Source organism: Rhinolophus sinicus, linkage group LG17, assembly GCF_036562045.2.
Source record: "Rhinolophus sinicus isolate RSC01 linkage group LG17, ASM3656204v1, whole genome shotgun sequence".
Lineage (NCBI taxonomy): Eukaryota > Metazoa > Chordata > Mammalia > Chiroptera > Rhinolophidae > Rhinolophus > Rhinolophus sinicus.
This window is the reverse complement of record NC_133766.1, coordinates 24,902,025-24,922,274: the sequence shown is the minus strand read 5'-3', so window position 1 is coordinate 24,922,274 and position 20,250 is coordinate 24,902,025. Positions and strand designations below refer to the sequence as shown.

Genomic DNA, 20,250 nt, shown 5'->3' with positions numbered 1-20,250 from the left:
GTAAGAACAAAATACATCTGCATGTATAAGCCACAAAATATGAATTGAATATTTTCAGTGATTCTACACAGAAATTAAATGTTCTTGTATTTCACTCAAAATTGACATGGCAAAATATAAACAGTAAAATTTATAATAATTTAGAATTTTAATTTTCTTAGAACAACATTAAACAGCCAATTAAAAAGTACTATCCCAAGTAGAGAGAGGCTGTAGAAGAAAGGGAAAACCTTTATTTTAGTACGTTTAATGATGTTTTTACCCCTGCTTTTTGAACAAGGGGTCTCACATTTTCATTTTGCACTGAGCCCCACAAATTATATGTATCTGGCTGTGCCTTGAGGGATGGGAAAGGCAGGAGACAGTTTCTGTCTGTGACCTAGGTTTCCAGGTAACGAACCAATAGAAACATGATACCTGGAGAGGTGTGCCTTTTCCCCAGCAACTGAGGAACACGCTGACTTGAGATATACAGTTGACATTTCTTTCTTCTTTTCCTGTTAATGCTCTTTCATTCTGCTAGTACGTGAGTGAGTGAGTGAGTGAGTGAGTGAGTGTGTGTGTGTGTGTGTGTGTGTGTGTGTCATTTCCTCAATAAAACCTCCTCTTATACCAAGAAAAAGTGAGAGAAAAAGGAAAGACACTGCGAACAGGAAGGAAACCTAGATGGTCTAATTGCAGGATGCAAGCTTATCAGAAGAGATGTTGAGGTGGGACTGCAGGCTGGGATGAGGAATAGAGTGGGTGTTTTAGGAAGCCCAGACTATCTTGTGGTAAAAACCAAACGCCAAATTTCTTATCATGTATGTCTAATGCAGACCAGGCAGCTGCCTTCTAAGCAATAGCTCAGACCCAGTCTCCTTGCATTATGTGGCTCCACCTCTGAGTCCCTTACTTCCTATTGGCTGAAACCAGGCACATGGTTCCCACTTTCTATTGGCTAAAACCAAGCACATGGCTCCAGCTAGATGACAGGGCACTAGGAAAAGGAGTCTTTCTATTGGACCATGTATTAGCCAGGGTCCTCCAAAGAAACAGACCAAGAGGAGGTACACACACACACACACCACGCACGCACACACGCGCGCACACACACACACACACACACACACACACGCGCACACACACACTTATTATAAGGAATTGGCTCATGCAGTTATGGAGACTTACAAGTCCCAAGATCTGAGTCAGCAAGCTGGAGACCCAGGAAAGCTGATGATGATATAGTTCCAGTCCGAGTCCGAAGGCAGGAACAAAACAAACGTCCCAGCTTGAAAGCAGTCAAGCAGGAGGAGTTCCTCCGCACTTGCAGGAGGGTGAGCCCTTTTGTTCTACTCAGGCCTACAACTGATTTAGTGAGACCCACCCATGGTGGAGAGGGTGATCTACTTTATTCAGTCTACTGATTCAATTATTAATTTCACACACACCCTCACAGACACACTCAGAATGGTGTTTGACCCAGTCAAGTTGGCACTTAAAATTAACCACCACAGCCCGGGAAGAAAATGTAAAGTTTTGGCAGAGACAAAGCATTGTCTCTGCCAGAGAGGACTAGATGTGGGGAAGGCTAGTTTGGTGTAAAGGCAGTGACGTGTTGTGGGGCAATTCCCAGAAGGGGGAGCCTACCCTTTAGTGACTGTCTCAGCTACCGGCCAATGGAGAGCCTTCGAGAAGAAAAACACACAACAAAAATTTCAGTTGTTTTGTCAGTAGTGGGCCTGTGTGCTCCTACCTTCATATAATGGAAGACCCTGGTGAGAACATTTTGTCAATTTGATGGTTTTGTAGGATCCCATGACACAACTAGGAACTGAAGAGCTGTCCACACAGCAACAATGATGAAAAGAGGACAGGGAACTCAGTTCCCCATGAAAGGCCTGGGAGGGACTCTTTTAAATGTGGTAAAGCTGCATACTCAGTTCTGGGGAGTAAGCCTGATGCCACATTCCCAGGAAACCTAATGAGTTTGTTCCTCAGAGAGGCCAGAAAAAAGCAAACTACTAGGAAGGAGGGCAGAATTTGGTGAGGGGGAAGTTTGGGAGTGCTGGAACCCAAGAAGGTCTGGCACGAATGTGACAGCAAGAGTCAGAGACAGCACAAATGAACTCTTCAGCCACAGTGACAGGAGCCTATGGTCCCAGTCTCTTCCCCTTTGTATCTTAATGTTCCAGTTTGTTGAGGCTGATGGAGCTGTTATTGTCTGACAGATTTGGGGCAACAGTGGGAATCCACTTTGACAATCATCTCAAATATTTACTTAAACAAGATAACACTGCATAGTATAATAACATTTTTTGGTGGGAAGAATATATGTGTGTTTATATATGTGTGTTGGAAAACAACTAGGGGATATAAAATAAAATATTCACCATGCTTTCTAAGAGCTAATTTGACAATCTTTATAGACGCCTCAGTAACACACTTGCTGCATCGCATAGAGCCAGAGCTTCTATCTGGGTTAAGCGCATGGTTGCTGACAAAGGCAAGATCCTGCAGTCTTGAAGCTTCACTCTTGAGTTAGGAGAGTTTTCTCAGGTCAACGGGAGACCAAGAATGGTGGACACCATGACCACTAGCCACGTTGCAATCCAAGCTACTCCAGAGGATCGGGCTGAAAGAGAAAGTGATGTCTTGATTAGATGTCAAACACTTAGATGTCTTGACTAATGCATTGAGAAGGGGTGGGGGTGTGGACATTGTCATGAGAGCAGGAGAGTGTGTTTCTTCCATGAATTTCCCCAGTGTGCCTGAGATATCTTCTTCCCAAATTGACTCAATCTCTCCAGACATAAACTGTAGAGTGCAGAAACCCCCCAACTATCACTGGTTCAGCTGAGTCCTGTGCTTGCAGGTTCCCTTGCACGTCTGTGAGCCTGGGAAAGAATCACTGTCCTCCACCAGACAGAAACAAGGTAAGGCAGAGCTCCAGGTATAGACAGATGACCATATAATGCTATGCACAGCTGACCTTAGGGAAAGAAGGACCACTACCCCTTCCTGTTTCTCCATCCCACTAACCATCTGAATCAAGGAAGAAAAAGGGGGAAGAGAAGAGAGATAGGGAAAGAAGGGAAAAGAAGGAAATGAAAACAGAGGAAGGGAGGAGAGCAGAGTTGAGGAGAGGAGAGGAAAGAGAAGGAGAAAAGAGGAGAGGAAGTGCAAAATAATGAGAAAAGAGAATGGTGATAAAATAAGGAAGGGAGCTTAGGGATGTTTTTCTAGGATAATTGCGGTGGCTAAAAAGTGACAAGATAGGTTTAGCCCGTCCACAAAAATGAATGTATTAGTGCTTTCATCCTTTCTGCAAATGAGCAGTCATCCTCATTTTTTAAAGGACAGGGATTCACTCAGTCCTTACAACAGCATGAGATAAGCACTACTATTTTGTCTGTTATTTAAGGACATGACTTGGAGAAGCTAAGTAACTTGCTTAGCTAGTCAATGACATTTCCAGAATTGATCTCACGTGTCTGACTCCAAAACCTGTGATCTTACTACCCAACCTTAGCTACCCCACTATAGGACCTGTTTACACTTGATAGAAAGCCAGGAGTGATGCTCAAGTTAGTGGATTATCCAAGGAGACAGAGGAATATGAAACATAAAACCCAGAATTTTCCTGTCTAAATTCATCAAGGAGCACACACCTGGGAAAGAGCAGAGAGCCTCTGCCTCTCACGCCTGCTTACTGCTTGTTCTCACTCATGCTCATCTCCTTGGCCTTTCTTGCTTTGCTGATTTAGGCTGTCTACCAGAAACCCCTCTATGTAACTGATCAACAGTGTGTGGCTCGCCCTCTTTCTCCCTGCCCACCCTGATATCTCAGATTGGCCTACAATTACCCTGGCCTCAGCTTCCAGGACTATGCATCATGACAGCGGGCAAGGGGAGGGGATGTCCTATACAACGGCCCTCTGCAGATGAGGACACTGAGCTTCACAAAGGTAAGGGGGGTGGTAGCAGAGCCACGGGTAGAACCCAAGTCTTCCAGATACCTTTCTGATTCTCCTTCAAGTTCTGTGCCAGGAGGCTGAATAGGATCTCCATACCTTTCTTCATTCAAGAGAAAACTAGTGCCCACCTCATTTCCCTTAGGAATATTTCTTACCCGGTTTACAGGTTGAAGTGAAGTAGACTGTATTATTGCTCTTGCTCACAGGATTGCTGACTTGGCAGGTGTAAAACCTGGAGTAGTTTTGTGGCTTGATGGTGATTTCAAGCTCACCACTCTGGAGCTCTTTTGGAACGGGCCCTGAGTCCCTATACCAGGTATAATTGAGAGACTGGTTGACGATCACACATGACAGGATCAGATGACAGCTGTTGTTCACTTCTTGTAACTCCTTGATTTCTATCTTAGGCTTAGGTACAGGATCTGAAGATGAGGAGAATGTTATAAGATGAAACGATGGATTTATGCATTTATGAGGCATTTATGCTGTGAGGGTTTAGCCAACAATATACAAAGGAAGCTAGGGAGGGGCTGACTGTTTCCAGAAGTGGAGTCATGGACAAGAAGCCCCTAGACAGGGAGTCAGTAAGCAGCTTTGCCCTCCGGAAGGCGTCAAACTGAAAAAGCTACTCCTTGGGTGAAACTAAACTGAGTCCAGCAGAGGGAGCCATGCACCCAGAAACAAAATGGATTTCTGATCATCTGTGGGCCAGAAAGAACAGCACAGCAGTATGTTTGCAGAGAAATCCGCTGGGGTCAGACTTAGTATCCCAGCTGTCTGAACTGCTCAGGGCCCTTTCTCTAGCAATGGCCTGCAGTTGGCATTTTGGCCCATCGGTCCTTCAAGGGCTCTTGTGCTCAGATTCAGCAAGAGTGTTAGGGTAAGAGATACATTGCCCTGCACATGGCAGGGCCCTTTCCTTGACTCTGGCAGAACTACAGAAAAGAACTTCATGTAACCCCCAGCACCTGTCAGCATTATATCTGTTAACTTTGGTATCTCAGTGTCTAGTGCAGTGCCTGCCACATAGCAGGTATTCTATAAGTATCGGATGGATGGATGGATGGATGGATGGATGGATGGATGGATGGATGGATGAATGGGTGGAGCACTTAAGAGATAGAAAGGACAAAGCACTAGCTGGATTGAGACAAGCCTGGACCCTGGACCTGGCTCTGTTGGAGTTACATTAGGCAAGATAATCAACTTCTTGAATTTCCTTCTCATTTTTAAAATGACTCTACCTCATAGTACAGTGTCAGTAAGATAAAATGTCATTGTCCATGGGGAAATGCTTTCTGCAGAGTGTAAGTGTTATATGCATGTTGGAGGGCATATCATGATTTCTGCTGTTGTCCTGCTGCCAGATGGGAGAAAAGTTAATCCTAGCATCTGCTCTTTCCTTTGCTAGTGTCATTTTACTTGAAATCCTCTGGGGTCTTTTCATTCTGGTCAAGGGTAAACCATTTGCAGAATCAGTGCAACTCAGATGTCACAGGATTAAAATGTGGCAGACAATGGACCAGATCAGAGCTTGTCTCTGGGTTACATGTGTATGGAGGGGCAAGAGGAGCTCTGCCAGGCTGGCGTCCTGAACTCCAGACTCATCTCCGCCATGAAACCCTCTCAGGTTGCTCGACTCCCCCTGTACACTCTAACTGAGCATTTTCATACCGTTGCTTTTTTCTCCATTTCCTGTGGTCTAGCCTCATGTCTTACACAGCTTCCGCATTTCCCACGGTGAGCAGCACAGCACTGGGCACTTTGTGGGTGGCATTTACTGAACCAGCTGGGGTAGTTCCAAGAAGTCCCCTATGAGCTATCAGAAATTCCTGGGCTTTTTTTTTTTAAATTTAATTTTATTAAATTTATTGGGGTGACAATTGTTAGTAAAAAAAGAAGAAAGAAAAAAAAAGAAATTCCTGGGCTGAACTGAAGGATAATTCTTCTGCTAATCACATCCTGAGGGTCTTATCTTCAGGCAAATGTGCTGAAGCCAAACAAGCTTGTGGATTTTAAAATATTCAGAAACTTTGCAAGCTGATGGTGTAACGACTAGTAGCTTGGAATTGGCTGTATGGGAGTATTTACCACAGAAATTGGTAAATCATATAAATTTAGGTTTGTGTTTTTTTTTAAACACCACTGTAAGAGACTTTGACTCTTTCCTATTCCCAGGACCTCCTGAATTTTCAGGCCATATGACAGGGAGAAAGAGGAGAAGAAGGGACTTTAGCCTGTTAAAATAGAGACCGTCTGGCTAGTGGGACATGAATATATACAACACTTCTTATTTGCACTGTTTTAGCATTTTAAAAAATATCTACTTTGATTCTCATAACATCTTAAAAGGTAGACATAATTATCCTCATAATATTATGAGGAACCCAAGGCTCTGAGGTGCACATCTCTCTTGGATGTTTGCCCAGCCCCATTTCTCTAATAATTGCCTACCTCAATCCCAGAGAAACCTCCGCAGGTTTCTGCTTTATAACCTAACACTTTTGGCCATAAATGTTTAGATCAGGTACACATACCTGAATGAAGTTGGGTTAATCAGTTTCTGTCTCTTGAGAATTTAAACTGAGAGATACAAAAGTCTAGACTTTGAGAGATAAGTCATGTAAATGACACAGATCCATAGACACAGTCCACAGATTCCGGAGGCTAGGGACTCTGGACTGGCCCTGGTTCTCACTCTTTCTCCCCTTCAGCCCTTCCTGAATCTTCTAAACTCCTTGAATTGTTCTAAGGAGTCCTAGTTTCTTAAATAAGTTCTCCTTTTTTGCTCAAGTTACATCGAATTGGTTTCTGTTACTTGCCATCAAAAGAAACTTACCTAATATGGGCACAGAGGTGTTAAGATCTTTTTCCAAGGTCACACAGCTAGTAAGTGACTAAAAGACCAGAGTTTTTAACCCAGGTCTGTCTGATTCTAAGTAGAATGTCCTAGTCCTCATTCCACATATACTAGTTAGGCTGGAGTTACGAGTGGAAGGTTTTGTCCCATCCATTCTGAAGGGTAAAAAGCCCTCTTTAATAGCTCTTGCACCATCCTTTATCTCTTCTATCTTTTCCTTAAGTCTGATAATGTCTTTGTCCAGATATATTATTAAGATGAGCTCAGAATTGACCTGGGTTGATCACAGAAAAGCATGAAGAGAATAGAGAGGAAACCATCTCTATTGTTTTCCTTCACTTCAACTAACAGCAGAACAGGTTTTAAATGTCCCAAGGATATCAGTTTGGGCTCTGCTGGCCCAGGCTCACTCCTAAGCGGAGCTCGCTCCAGGAGAAATGAATTAAGCCTGTCCTGAGGATTTTCTCTCCTCTTCCCAGAGAGAGCCCCAATGATCCCCAGGAAGTCTCCCACTGGTCCATCCAGGGCTCCAAAGTGGAGACATGCCCTTTGGTTCCCCAAACTCACTAAACACCTGCAGTGGGATCTTCCATTCCTCTTCTGCCCCAGCCTCCTTTAACACCTTCAGGACGTAGGTACTGCTGTCTGTTTTCAGGACCTTATAGATGTGGAGTGTGCCATTTCGATGATCAAGTGTGAGCCTGTCCTTAAATTTAGAATGGAAGTAGTAAGGCGCAGGCTTGTTGGACTCCCATTCTACAATCTTCTGGTTGGTAGTGTAAAACCAGGTGAGTTTTTTGTGGTTATCAGGCAAATTGGAGATTTGAAGACTCACATTGCTGCCGGAGACCGCGAACACCGGATGTTCTGAATGACCTGCCAATGAGAGTCAGAGTGAGACCTGTTTTAGAGAAGCAGAGATGCCCTGTGGCCCAGATTTTGGCCTGGGCTGGTGGATCAGATAAGAAGGAAGGGATTTCTGCTTGGGACCAGTGAGTATCTTTATCAGAAGACCTGGCTTCCTAATCGTGAATTCAATGAAATTTGGAGATTGAGAAGTGGGTATGGGGGCAGGGGATGTTGCTTATAATTCATTTGGTTCTGCCTCAGACAATAAAGAAAAAGGAGACTGAGGCTGGCCCAGCAGATTTTCAAATAAAATAATGACAGGTCATGTCTCCTCTCTGGGCTTGTGTTCTCTAGTGGTTCAATTTAGTTTTCCAGCAGTAAGTGGGGTGTAGAGGAGAAACAAGGTTTGAAGTGAATGGGAGTCAGAGCTATTCAGTGGCCAAGTATTATAGAAGCGTGAAGGCATTTCATTAACAAAAATGTATGCCATTTTTCTGGCTTTAGTAAAATTTGTAATAGTTGTCAGCTTTTTTTTTCTTTTTAATCGTTTATTTTGTTATTTTATTTATTTATTTTTTTGGGGGGGAAGGGGAACAGGACTTTATTGGGGAACACTGTGTACTTCCAGGACTTTTTTCCAAGTCACGTTATTGTCCTTTCTATCTTAGTTGTGGAGGGTGCCATTCAGCTTCAAGTTGTTGTCCTTTCAGTCTTAGTTGTGGAGGGCACAGCTCAGCTCCAGGTCCAGTTGCTGTTGCTAGTTGCAGGGGGCACAGCCCACCATCCCTTGCAGGAGTCGAACTGGCAACCTTGTGGTTGAGAGGATGCTCTCCAACCAACTGAGCCATCCGGGAGCTCAGCGGCCACTCAGCTCAAGGTGCCGTGTTCAATTTTAGTTGCAGGGGGCAGAGCCCACCATCCCTTGTGGGACTCGAGGAGTTGAACCCGCAACCTTGTGGTTGAGAGCCCACTGGCCCATGTGGGAATCGAACCAGTAGCCTTCGGAGTTAGGAGCATGGAGCTCTAACCGCCTGAGCCAGCGGGCCAGCCCTATTTGTTAGCTTTTTAAAACTTGTGATATATTGGGATTTCTTTTCTCATTCTAACTAAATTCATTTTTGTTGTTATTTGTATTTACAGTTCCGTTCTTTCTTTCATGAGGGTACCCCAAATTGTATAAGCCTCAGCTCTGAAAAAAACAGGTTTACTGAAGGCAATGAGAAAGAAGATAGTTAGAAGATGCAAGATGAAGGGAGGCCTATTGGCTTTTTGTGGAAAGGGAGAACTACTCATTCATGCACTACAAAACAGTGCTGCAATCACCGATGCACTGCATATACAACAGTAGTCCTATAAGATTATAATGGAACTGAAAAGTTCCTATCATCAACTAGTGACATCATAGCTCTCTTAATGTTATAGTACAACCCATTACTCACACGTTTTTGGTCATGCTGGTGTAAACAAACTCACTGCACTGCCAGTTGTATAAAAGTATAGCACATACAATTACGTACAATACATAATACTTGATAATAACAGATTATGTTACTGGTCTATGTATTTATTATATGATACTTTTTATTGTTATTTTAGAGTATATGCTTTGTACTTATAAAAACATTTCCTGTAACGCAGTATGCTGCCACACCTGCAGCAGCATCATATTGTTTCTCGATTGCATCATATTCTCCATTCATGGTAAGTGTCCTAGTGGGTGCACCATTTTCCATCTTTTATACCATATTTTTATTCTATCTTTTCTATGTTTTGATATTTTTCTGTATAGTAGCATGCTGTACAGGTTTGTAGCCTAGGAGCAATAGGCTATATACCACATAACTGAGATGTGTAGTGGGCTAGACCATCTAGGTCTGTATAAGTGCACTCTATGATGTTAACACAATGATGAAATGCCTAATGACACATTTCTCACCACGGGTCACTGTTGTTAAGCGACACATGACTGTATAGGCTGAGAAAGATCAATAGAAAGAAGCTAACAGTAGAGGAAAGAGGAAATATGACTTACGTCACTCCAGTCTTATACACTCTCACACAAAAACATACTGTTCAACATCATATATATACCTAGTTGTTTTCTTCCCACACCTCTATCATTTCCAAAAGCATTCTCCTCAATGGCGAAAGATGAAAATGCCTGTGTCCCAGGACTTTCAAGTTTCTACTCATTAATCCTTCCAACCATCCATCTATCTATTCAACACATATTTATTAAGCACTTACCCTGTGCCTGGAGCATATGCAGACACACCTAGGCATTCATTTCCACAGTGCTTCTGATTTGATTGGTCCATTTATACTTTATAATCTCTGTGACATAATCAATTCAGTCTAAGCAATAGTATTTGAACAACCGCTATGTGCCTGTGCTAGGCTCTGTACTAGGCTCTGACATCAGCAGTGTAGACAGTGGCTCTGGTTTCTTGGAGCATACAGCCTAGCAGGACATTCTCTTCAGGATTTTAAAATCAATAGACATACTTGTATATTCTAGACTTGTTCTCATTCTGTTAATTGTTTTCATGGATTAATAGAAGTGGTAACAATAGATCAGTGTTTATCAGTCTTGGCACTATTGATATTTTGGTCCAGATAATTATTTGATGTAGGGGGCTGACCTTGTGCATTGTAGAATGCTTAGCAACACCCCTGGTCTCTGCCCACTGGATGCCACTAGCATCTCCCCAGTTATGACAATCAAAAATATCTCCAGACACTGCCAAATGTCCCCGGGGTGGGGGCGGGGGAATCTCCCTATTACCATTTGAGTTGAGAACTACTGCCCTAGGTCATCCTTGCAGACTCTCCAACAAGTGTCAGATATATGCTCAGAAAAACAGCACAACCCACAATTAACCACGTCTTTATTTATCAGTAAGGAGTCACAGCCAACCACCAGGATGGCCTTTTTGGAATCATTATACTTTGGTGGTGAAAGAAGGAGGAAGGAAAGATACAACATCTTGTGTATGTCTATATCTTAGCATGTATTATATTGAAATGATCTGTTTAATGTCTACTATCTGTCTCTATTACCAGACTGTAAGCATCCTAAGGACAAAAACTTTTGAGTCGTATGAGTCTATTTCACTTTCCATTATAGGATGGTGGTTAAGAGCAGGGGCTCTGGATGGAATCAGATTGCCTTGGTTCAAATCCTGGCTGTGTCATTCACTAGCATATAACTATGAACATGTTACTTACCCTCTCTGCTTTTATTTTAGTACTTATCTCCTAGAGTTTGTGATGGCTAATTGTATGTGTCAACTTAACTGGGCTAAGGATGCCCAGATAGTTGGTAAAACATTATTTTTGAATGTGTCTGTGAGGGTGTTTCTGGAAGAAATTAACGTGAATTGGTAGACTGAAGTAAAGGTCAGCCTCAAAAAAAAAAAAAAAGAAGTTCACCCTCACTAATGTGACTGGGCATCATGCAATCTTTTAAAGGCCCAAATAGAACAAAAAGGTGGAAGAAGTGTCAATTTACTCTCTGCTTGAGCTGAAACATCCATCTTTTCCTACCCTTGGACATTCAGACTTAGACTGTGACTTACAACATTGGCTCCCATGTTCTCAGTCCTGTGGATTTTGATTGGAACTACACCACCATCTTTCCTGGGCCTCCATCTTGTGGATGGTAGATCATGAAATTTCTCTATGTAGAGAATTACATAATATTCATTATGCTTATATACCATAATATGGTTATGCCATAATTACATGAGCCAATTCCTTATAATAAATCTCTTTCTACATATTTATATATACCATATTTTACCATGTATAATTTGCTCCCATGTATAATGTGCACCCATGTTTTTGGCCCAAACTTTCATGGGAAAAAATCTTTTATTTTAATTTTTTAATACAAATTTTTATTTGTTTGCATTTAGGTACTTGTTTTTTATATTATAAAGGAGGTTTAGCATTTATTTTTTAACATATTATGGTACAAGAAATTTTACATAACAAATCATTACAAAACACAAGAACAGATACAAGGTACAAGAAATTTTATGGACTGGTAACAAATTTATGATATTTATACATCATAGAAGGCCAAGAAATCCGTTGTTGCAAGTTTGTCATAAGTTCAACAAAACCGATTATCATATTCCAGGGTATTATTTTGCATACAGATATCGTTATTGATTTCTCGAGTTACACTTTTAACTCATAAGCATAAATAAAAGAATCAAAACATTTATGTAGATACAGAATTAGTACTACCCATGTATAATGCACATCTTTATTTTTCCCTCACAAATCTGGGCAAAAAAATATGCATTATACATGGCAAAATATTAGCTCTGTTTCTCTGAAGAAACTTAATTAATACAGAGTTACACAAATAAAATGCTTAGAATACAATTTACTAATACAAATAATCCATACAAATAAAGTGCTTAGAATACTACTTGGAAGATTAGTAAGCATTCAATAAATGTCATGTATTATTGTTGTTTCATTATTATTGCCTATATTATTTTGTATCCATAACACCAAGTACTATGCCTAAATTATTGAGATGTTTAACAATTGCCTGCCTGTTGAACTTATTTTATTGTACCAAAACAGCAGTAAAATAAGAACCAGACTTATAATTTTTAGAAATGAGTGCCTATATGTGAATATGAAAGAGTGAAGAGCATAGAAGAAGGAGCCTTAAATCCAAAAAATAATAGCAGCTTCTGAAGAGGCTTACACTTGAAGCCTAATGGCCTAAAAGTAAAAGACATTAGTATACACAAAGAAAGACACAAAACTAGGTCACTGGCCTGGGGCATGTGATAATAAGAAAGAGAGGCCCCAGCACCACTGTAAGACCAGAGAATTTCTCTGAAGATTCCCTGGGGAAGGAGGAATAAGGATGAGAATAATGAGAAATGAAGAATACAGAGCATATAGACTGAAGTCATAATCCAGACCCAGGAGTAATTTGCATATTTTCTCCTTGTGAAAATGAAATCTACTTGATAAGTGCGATGAGATCCGTTTTAGCCAGGGTTTCTTCAACATCCTCAAAAGAACTTCAAACTGAAGTGTGAGTAAGAGGGAAAAATTATAACTGACAGTCACTAAGATGGTGAGCTTCTCAAAGGCAAAGGCCATGTGTTTACTCAATTTTAAATCCCCACAATACTTGGCTCACATTTGGTGCTTGGTATAAAATGAATGAATGAATGAATGAATGAATGAATGAATGAGACAAAATATATACATAAGTGTTCCCAGTCTTCTTCTCTTCATGACTTTCTAGTAATCAAAAATATTTTTTATACTTTTACTCTCTGTTTAGTTTCTTCCTCTTGCTTACTCCTTAAGATTCATTTGGACTGAACTGGCAGGGAGGAAAGGAGATAAACAAACAAGGGCCACTCAGGTTGGTTTAGGAAATAGTGATGCTACACAATATGAAGACTCAAAAGAGTGAGAATCTCTGGGCAGCAGATGGATGGCATGGTTTGAGAAGACTGAAAAAGGCAGGAAAGGGGGTTGTAAGAGGTGTTACTATAGCTGATAAATTGGATTCCCTTTAACATCTTTTGAGAGACTTCAAGTAGAAATTGGAATTACTGCTGAATTACAGCCAGTGAACAATGTTTTTTAAATATGATACTTGTAATGTGCCCAAACTGGGTCAGTGGAGCTCTGTACTATGGCTGGGTCCGAATAAATGAATCACTATTATGACATAGAAAGCAGAGCAGCAATGGAAGAGGTGCCCAAGAATTCTCAAAAGAAACAACATAAGACTATTGGGTATAGCACTCAAATTTTCATATACCTATAAATCAGTGCAAATCAGCTAAGGGAAACATTGAAATTTAACTCCAGCAGCTTTAGATAGGCTAAGACACATGCTTGAAAATAGCAAAGGAAGAGTGAATTTTGTTATGAAATACCTAATGAAAAAGTAGCCTGAAAAAGCAACATAAACCTTACGGTAGAAGCACTAGAAAGAATGCTTGATTGACCATAAAATATGGAAAAAAAGATACTCTAGTTATCTGAAAGAATTCTATAATCCATTCACAAAATGAAAAAGAAAGATGAATTAATTTTACTAAAACAGAGATTACAAAACTAATGCAGAGACATTGTAATACAATTTGGGATATTTAGGTGGTAGTTTAGTCTGCTAACAGAGGATTGCCTAATACATTCTGATTGATTGGTTGATATTTTTATTATGTATAATATATTTATGTATTTTTCAACTTTTAAAATAAACTGACAAAATTTTAATTGCCTTCCTATCAATTCCATATTTTAGAAGGTAGGGGAAGCAATGTAAGGAAAGCCACTATTTGATTTAATTCTAACAGGAAGAAGTAGTTGGGTATATGTCTGGATGCTTAGGATAAAGTAACTGTGTTTACCTGTAGTTTATAATAGAAAATGAAGCAGATACTTTCTGAGCTTACCCATGTTTCTTGTCTGTAGAAAAGCAAAATTAAAATGGGGAAAAATCAGATCAAAGAAAGTCATAATTTTATACCAAGAGTTTACCCAGGAAAGAGAAAGAGGTTCTAAAGAGGAAGTTCTGATTACTTTAAAAACAAATCACACAGTTTCTAATAAAACTCTTAAGCATGGAAAGAGGAACATTTTAAAGATATGAAGTTACTTGGAGCTCTCTGATTAATCAACTATTTAACAAACCTGCACAAACCTTTTTAGGAAGTAACTTGGCAGTAGATATCAAGACCCCAAATTTGTATCATAGGTGACAAGATGAATAGAGTATCATTTACTGAGATGGGAAGTCTAATGAGTTCACTAGGCCAGATTACAATGGGCCAAGGACTAAATGAAAGATGAGGAAGAAGCAAAAACAAAAGTAAGCTATTCTTGCTAGAAGGGCCAAGATGGCGGAATAGGTAAAAGCTGTGTCTGCTACTTCCCATGATCACATTAGAATTACAACTAAATTATAGAACAATCAACCTATAGAATCATCTAAGGACTAGCTGAACAGAACACCTGTAACTAAGGATATAAAAAAGAGGCCACATCAAGACTGGTAGGAGGGGTGGAGATGCCAAATGGGTTGACCTCAAACCCACAAGTAGTGGTTGAGCACCGGGAGGGACACCTTGGTGGTGGAGGTCCCCCCTGAAGAGTGAGGGGTCCCAGCCCCACACAAAGCTCCTCAGCCCAGAGGTTCTTTGCCAGGAAGAGGACTCCCCACAACATCTGGCTGTGAAAATAAGTAAAGATTCTATTCATCCATCCCAGTGAGAAGGAAAGCAGCTGGAAATCCAGACATCCTTTTAAAGGTCCCATGCACAGATTCACTTGCTTGCAAACACTCACCCTGGGCTCTGGCAGCAACTCGAGGGGTGCCAGAGACATACAGAGAAAGACTTAGTTGTGTGGCTTCAGGGCAAGTGCTATAGGGACAGCTGTCATTGTCCTTGTGTGGAGCCCGCTTCACATGTAAACCTACAGGAGGGCCTGACCCATCTTTCCTGTGTTGAACCCTCCTCCACAGGGTCAAATCTGAGACTGCATTGGTCTGGTAAAATCCACGTGCACACCACCTTGATAATTCCCTGGGGCCCTACCCCACCCAGCTAATGTGGCATCACCCAAGACACTCTTGGCTCCTGAGTGGCCAGCCCCACCCCATGGGCTGCAGGGGGCTTCTACAGAGGTGGGATCCTACAGTGGCCTGGGAAACTTTTGGTGATGGGCTGTCACCCCCCAGCTCATGCTGTAGCCTTTTTTAGTGGCTTTCAAGGATCTACAGGCCTGAGGTGAGCAGCAGCTGGCCACAGTGATCTCAGGGTGTTTTTCGGAGTGACCACAGGCTCAGCACTGGCACAAAAACTGAATGTGCATTAACTTTGTGAAAACCACTGGCCACACCCGGTGACTCCTTGGGACCCTGTCCTCCCAACTGGGAGGCATCACCAGGGTCACTGTCAACACCAAGTCAATCAGCCTGGCCCCGTCACCTAAGGAGGCTCCTTCAGTGGCTGAGCATTATAAGCAGCCAGCAGGTGGCAACAGGCTTGGGGTGTGGGGCTCTGGGCCTTTTGCTAAGCTGCCCCAGACCCAATACTGGTAGCAGCTGGCCTTGGTTCACAGTGAGGCCACCCACACATGCTCCTAGGTCCAGCACAGGCAGCATCCAACTGCATATAGCTTTGGAACTCCTACCAGGTAGCCCCAGGCAGGTCACAGACAAGTCTGAAATTGGCCTGCACAGGAGCCCCTCCCAAGAGGAACCAGAAACAAAACACCCTGCAGCCAGCCTCAGATCATACCAGAGCACTGCTCAGTTAGCCCCACAAGCAGTACACCCAAAGGGTCGTCTTAATAGGCACAATAGCCTGCTGGGACAAATCCATCTCTGAAGGGTAAGCCCCCACATAGCAGCTCACACGCTGTCTGTGTAGCCAATCCTCACAGCCAGTCAGCCTAAAAGTCAATCCCACCCACTGATGTGTCAAAAGTAATCAAGGCTCAACTACAACAGGAGAATACATACAATACACACAAGGGACACTTCTGGAAGACACACACAGGTGATCAGGGATACAGCACCACTAGCCCACACAGGACACTTACTACATAAGGCCACCAGATAAAGACTGACACAGGAGGTCTACCTGATGCATAGAAACAAACACGGAGAGGCAGCCACACTGAGGAAACAAAGAAACAAGTCCCAAGTAAAAGAACAGGAGAGAACTCCAGAAAAAGAACTAAATGAAATAAAGGCAACCAACATACTAGAGACAGAGTTACAAACATTGGTTATAAAGAATGCTTAAGAAACTTAGTGAGAGCTTCTACAAAGAGAGAGTAAGCATGAAGAAGGATATAAAAGCTATAAAAAAGAACCACTCAGAAATAAAGAATACAATAACCAAAATGAAGAATACGCTAGAAGGAATCAACAGCAGATTAGATGAATCAGAGGATCGAATCAGCAATTTAGAAGAAAATATAGCAGAAAATACCCAATTGGAACAACAAAAAGAAAAAAGAATTTTAAAAAATTAAGATAATTTAAGGATAACTGGGACAACATCAAGTTTAACAACACTATCATCATAAGAGTACCAGGAGAAGACAAGGAGCAAGGGATCGAGAATTTATTTGAAGAAATAATGACTGAAAACTTCCTTAACCTGGTGAAGGAAATAGACATACAAGGTCAGGAAGTGCAGAGTGTACCAAACAAGATGAACCCAAATGGGTCCACACCAAGACACTTTATAATTAAAATGGCAAAGTTTACAGAAAAAGAGAGAATCCTAAAAGCAGCAAGAGAAAAACAACTAGCTACTTAAAAAGGAACACTCATAAGACCATCAACTGATTTCTTTACAGAAACTTTGCAACCACAAAGGGGGTGGCAGGAAATATTCAAAGTGATGAAAAGCAAGGGCCTGTAACTGAGACTACTCTACCCAGCAAGGCTATCATTTAAAACTGAAGGAGAGATAGAAAGCTTCTCAGACAAGGACAAGCAACTATTACCAACCCAGTATTACAAGAAATATTAAAGGGACTTCTTTAAGAAGAGGGAGAACAAACAAACAAGCACAAATCAAAAACATGAATAATAAAATGGCAATAATTATGTACCTATCAATAGTCACTTCAAATGTAAATGGATTAAATGCTCCAATCAAAAGACCTATGTCTTTTGATTGAATGGATAAGAAAACGACCCACACATATGCTGTCTACAAAAGACCCACCTCAGACTGAAAGACACATATAGGCTGAAAGCAAAGGGATGCAAAAAGATATTACATGCAAGTGGAAACGAACAAAGAACAAAATCTGGAGTAGCAATATTTATATCACACCAAATAGACTTTAAAACAAAGACTATAATAAGAGACAAAAAAGGACATTATATAATGATAAAGGTATCAATTAAACAAGAGTACATAACGCTAGTAAACATCCATAGATCCAACATAAGAACGCCTAAATATATAAAACAAATACTGTCAACATAAACGGAGATATCAACAGTAACACAATCATAGTAGGGGACTGTAACACCCCATTGACACCAATGGACAGATCTTCCAGACAGAAAATCAACACGGAAACAACTGATTTAAATGACACCTAGATCAGATGGATTTAATTGATATTTTTAGAACATTTCACCCCAAAACAGCAGAATATACATTCTTTTCAAGTGACATGGACCATTTTCCAAGATGGACCACATGTGAGGCCACAACACAATTCTCAATAAATTTAAGAAGCTTGAAATCATATCAAGCATCTTCTCCAACCACAATGGTATGACATTAGAAATCAACTACAGAAAACAAAAACCAAACAAACAAAAAAACCCCAGAAAACTGAAAAACACCCAAACATGTGGAAGTTAAATAACATGCTACCTAAGCAATGAATGGGTTAACAATAAGATCAAGGAAGAAATCAAAAGATACCTTGAGGGGCAGCCAGATGGTTCAGTTGGTTAGAGTGTGAGCTCTTAACAACAAGATTGCTGGTTCGAGTCCCACATGGGCCAGTGAACTGTTCCCTCCACAACTAGATTGAAAACAAGGGCTTGAGCTTGGAGCTGAGCTGCCAGTGAGCGACTGGTTGCTCAGTGGTTAGAGCGCAGTGCTCATACCACCAAGGTTGCCGGTTCGATTCCCACATGGGCAAGTGAGAGACAACAGCTTTAGCTTGGAGATGAGCTGCTGGTGGGCTGGCTCAGTGGTTGGAGTGCGGTGCTCATAACCCCAGGGTCACCGGTTCGAGTCCCACATGGACCAGTGAGCTGCATCCTCCACAACTAGATTGAAAACAATAACTTGACATCTTGGAAAAACATACTGTCCCCCAATATTCCCCAATTTAAAAAAAAGATACCTCGAGACAAAAGAAAATTAAAATTCAACAACCCAAAATTTATGGGATGGTGAAAGCAGTCCTAACAGGGAAATACATAGGAATGCAGGCCTACCTTAAGAAACAAGAAAAATCTCAAGTGAATAATCTAACTTTACATTTAAAAGAACTAGAAAAAGAACAGCAAACAAAAGCCAAAGTGAGTAGAAGGAAGGAAATAATAAAGATCAGAGTGGAAATAAATGAAATAGAGTTTTAAAAAATACAAAAATATACTACAAGTCTACAGTAATCAAAACAGCATGGTACTGGCATAAAAACAGACACATAGGTCAATGGAACAGAATAGAGAGCTCAGAAATAAATCCATGCCTATATGGCCATTTAATCTACAACAATGGAAGCAAGAATTTATGGTGGGGGAAAGACAGTCTATTCAATAAATGGTGCTGGGAAACCTGGACAAACACATGCAAAAAAAATGAAACTGGACTACCTCCTTACACCATATACAAAAATAAATTCAAAATGGCTTAAAGACTTAAATGTAAGATCTGAAACCATAAAATTCCTAGAAGAAAATATAGGAAGAAACTTCACAGACATAACCCAGAGGAAGATTTTTACTGATATATCCCCTCGCTCAAAGGAAGTAAGAGAAAAAATAAACGTGGGATTACATCAAACTAAAAAGTTTTTTCACAGCAAAGGAAATAATCAACAAAACAAAAAGGGATCCTACTGAATGGGAAAAGATATTTGCCAATGACATATCTGATAAGGGGTTAATATCACAAACTATAAAAAACTCACTCAACTCAACTCCAGAAAAACAAACAACCCAATTAAAAAATGGGCAGAGGACATGAAGAGACATTTTTCTAAAAAGGACATACAGATGGCAAACAGACATATGAAAAAATGCTCAACCTCACTAACCATCAGAGAAATGCAAATAAAAATCACAATGAGACACTATACTGCCTCATCCCAGTCAAAATGGCTATCATCAATAAATCAACAAACAACAAGTGCTGGCGAGGATGTGGAGAAAAGGGAACCCTTGTGTACTGTTGGTGGGATTGCAGATAGGTGCAGCCACTATGGAAAACAGTCTGGAGGTATCTCGAAAAGCTGAAAATGGAACTACCTTATGATCCAGCAATTCCACTCCTAGGTATCCATCCAGAGAAATCCAAAACTCTAATTCAAAAAAATTTATGCACTCCCATGTTTATTGCAGCACTATACACAATAGCCAAGACATGAAAACAACCGAAATGCCCATCGGTAGACGACTGGATTAAGAAACTGTGGTACATTTATACAATGGAGTATTACTCAGCCATAAAGAAGAAAGAAATCTTACCATTTGCAACAACATGGATGGACCTAGAGAACATTATGTTAAGTGAAATAAGTCAGACAGAGAAAGACAAATACCATATGATCTCATTTGTATGTGGAATCTAAAGAAAAGAATAAGTGAATGAACTAATCAGAAACAGTTTTGGAGACATAGAGGAAAAACTGAGGGTTGCTAGATGGGGGGATGGAGATAAAGGGGAAGCTGAGGGGATTAGAAAGCACAGTCAGTAACCACAAGATTGCCACGGGGTTATGAAAGTTAATTTGGGGAATATAATCAATAATGTTGTAAAGATTTTGTAGGGTATCTGATGGACACTTGTCTCATTAGGGAGACCACCTCAG

General features: G+C 40.9%; 1 protein-coding gene across 1 annotated transcript in view; it reads right to left on the bottom strand.

Moving 5' to 3' along the window:
* Positions 1–2,230: 2,230 nt before the first annotated feature.
* CD48 (CD48 molecule) overlaps positions 2,231–20,250 on the bottom strand; it is a 30,804-nt gene continuing 12,784 nt past the window's right edge. Inside the window, exons 2-4 of the mRNA XM_019718151.2 lie at positions 7,384–7,692; positions 4,112–4,378; positions 2,231–2,614 (exon numbers count right to left, since the gene is read on the bottom strand). Coding sequence (XP_019573710.2) covers positions 2,535–2,614; positions 4,112–4,378; positions 7,384–7,692 — 656 coding nt within the window. The 3' untranslated portion in view covers positions 2,231–2,534. The remainder of the gene's footprint in view (positions 2,615–4,111; positions 4,379–7,383; positions 7,693–20,250) is intronic.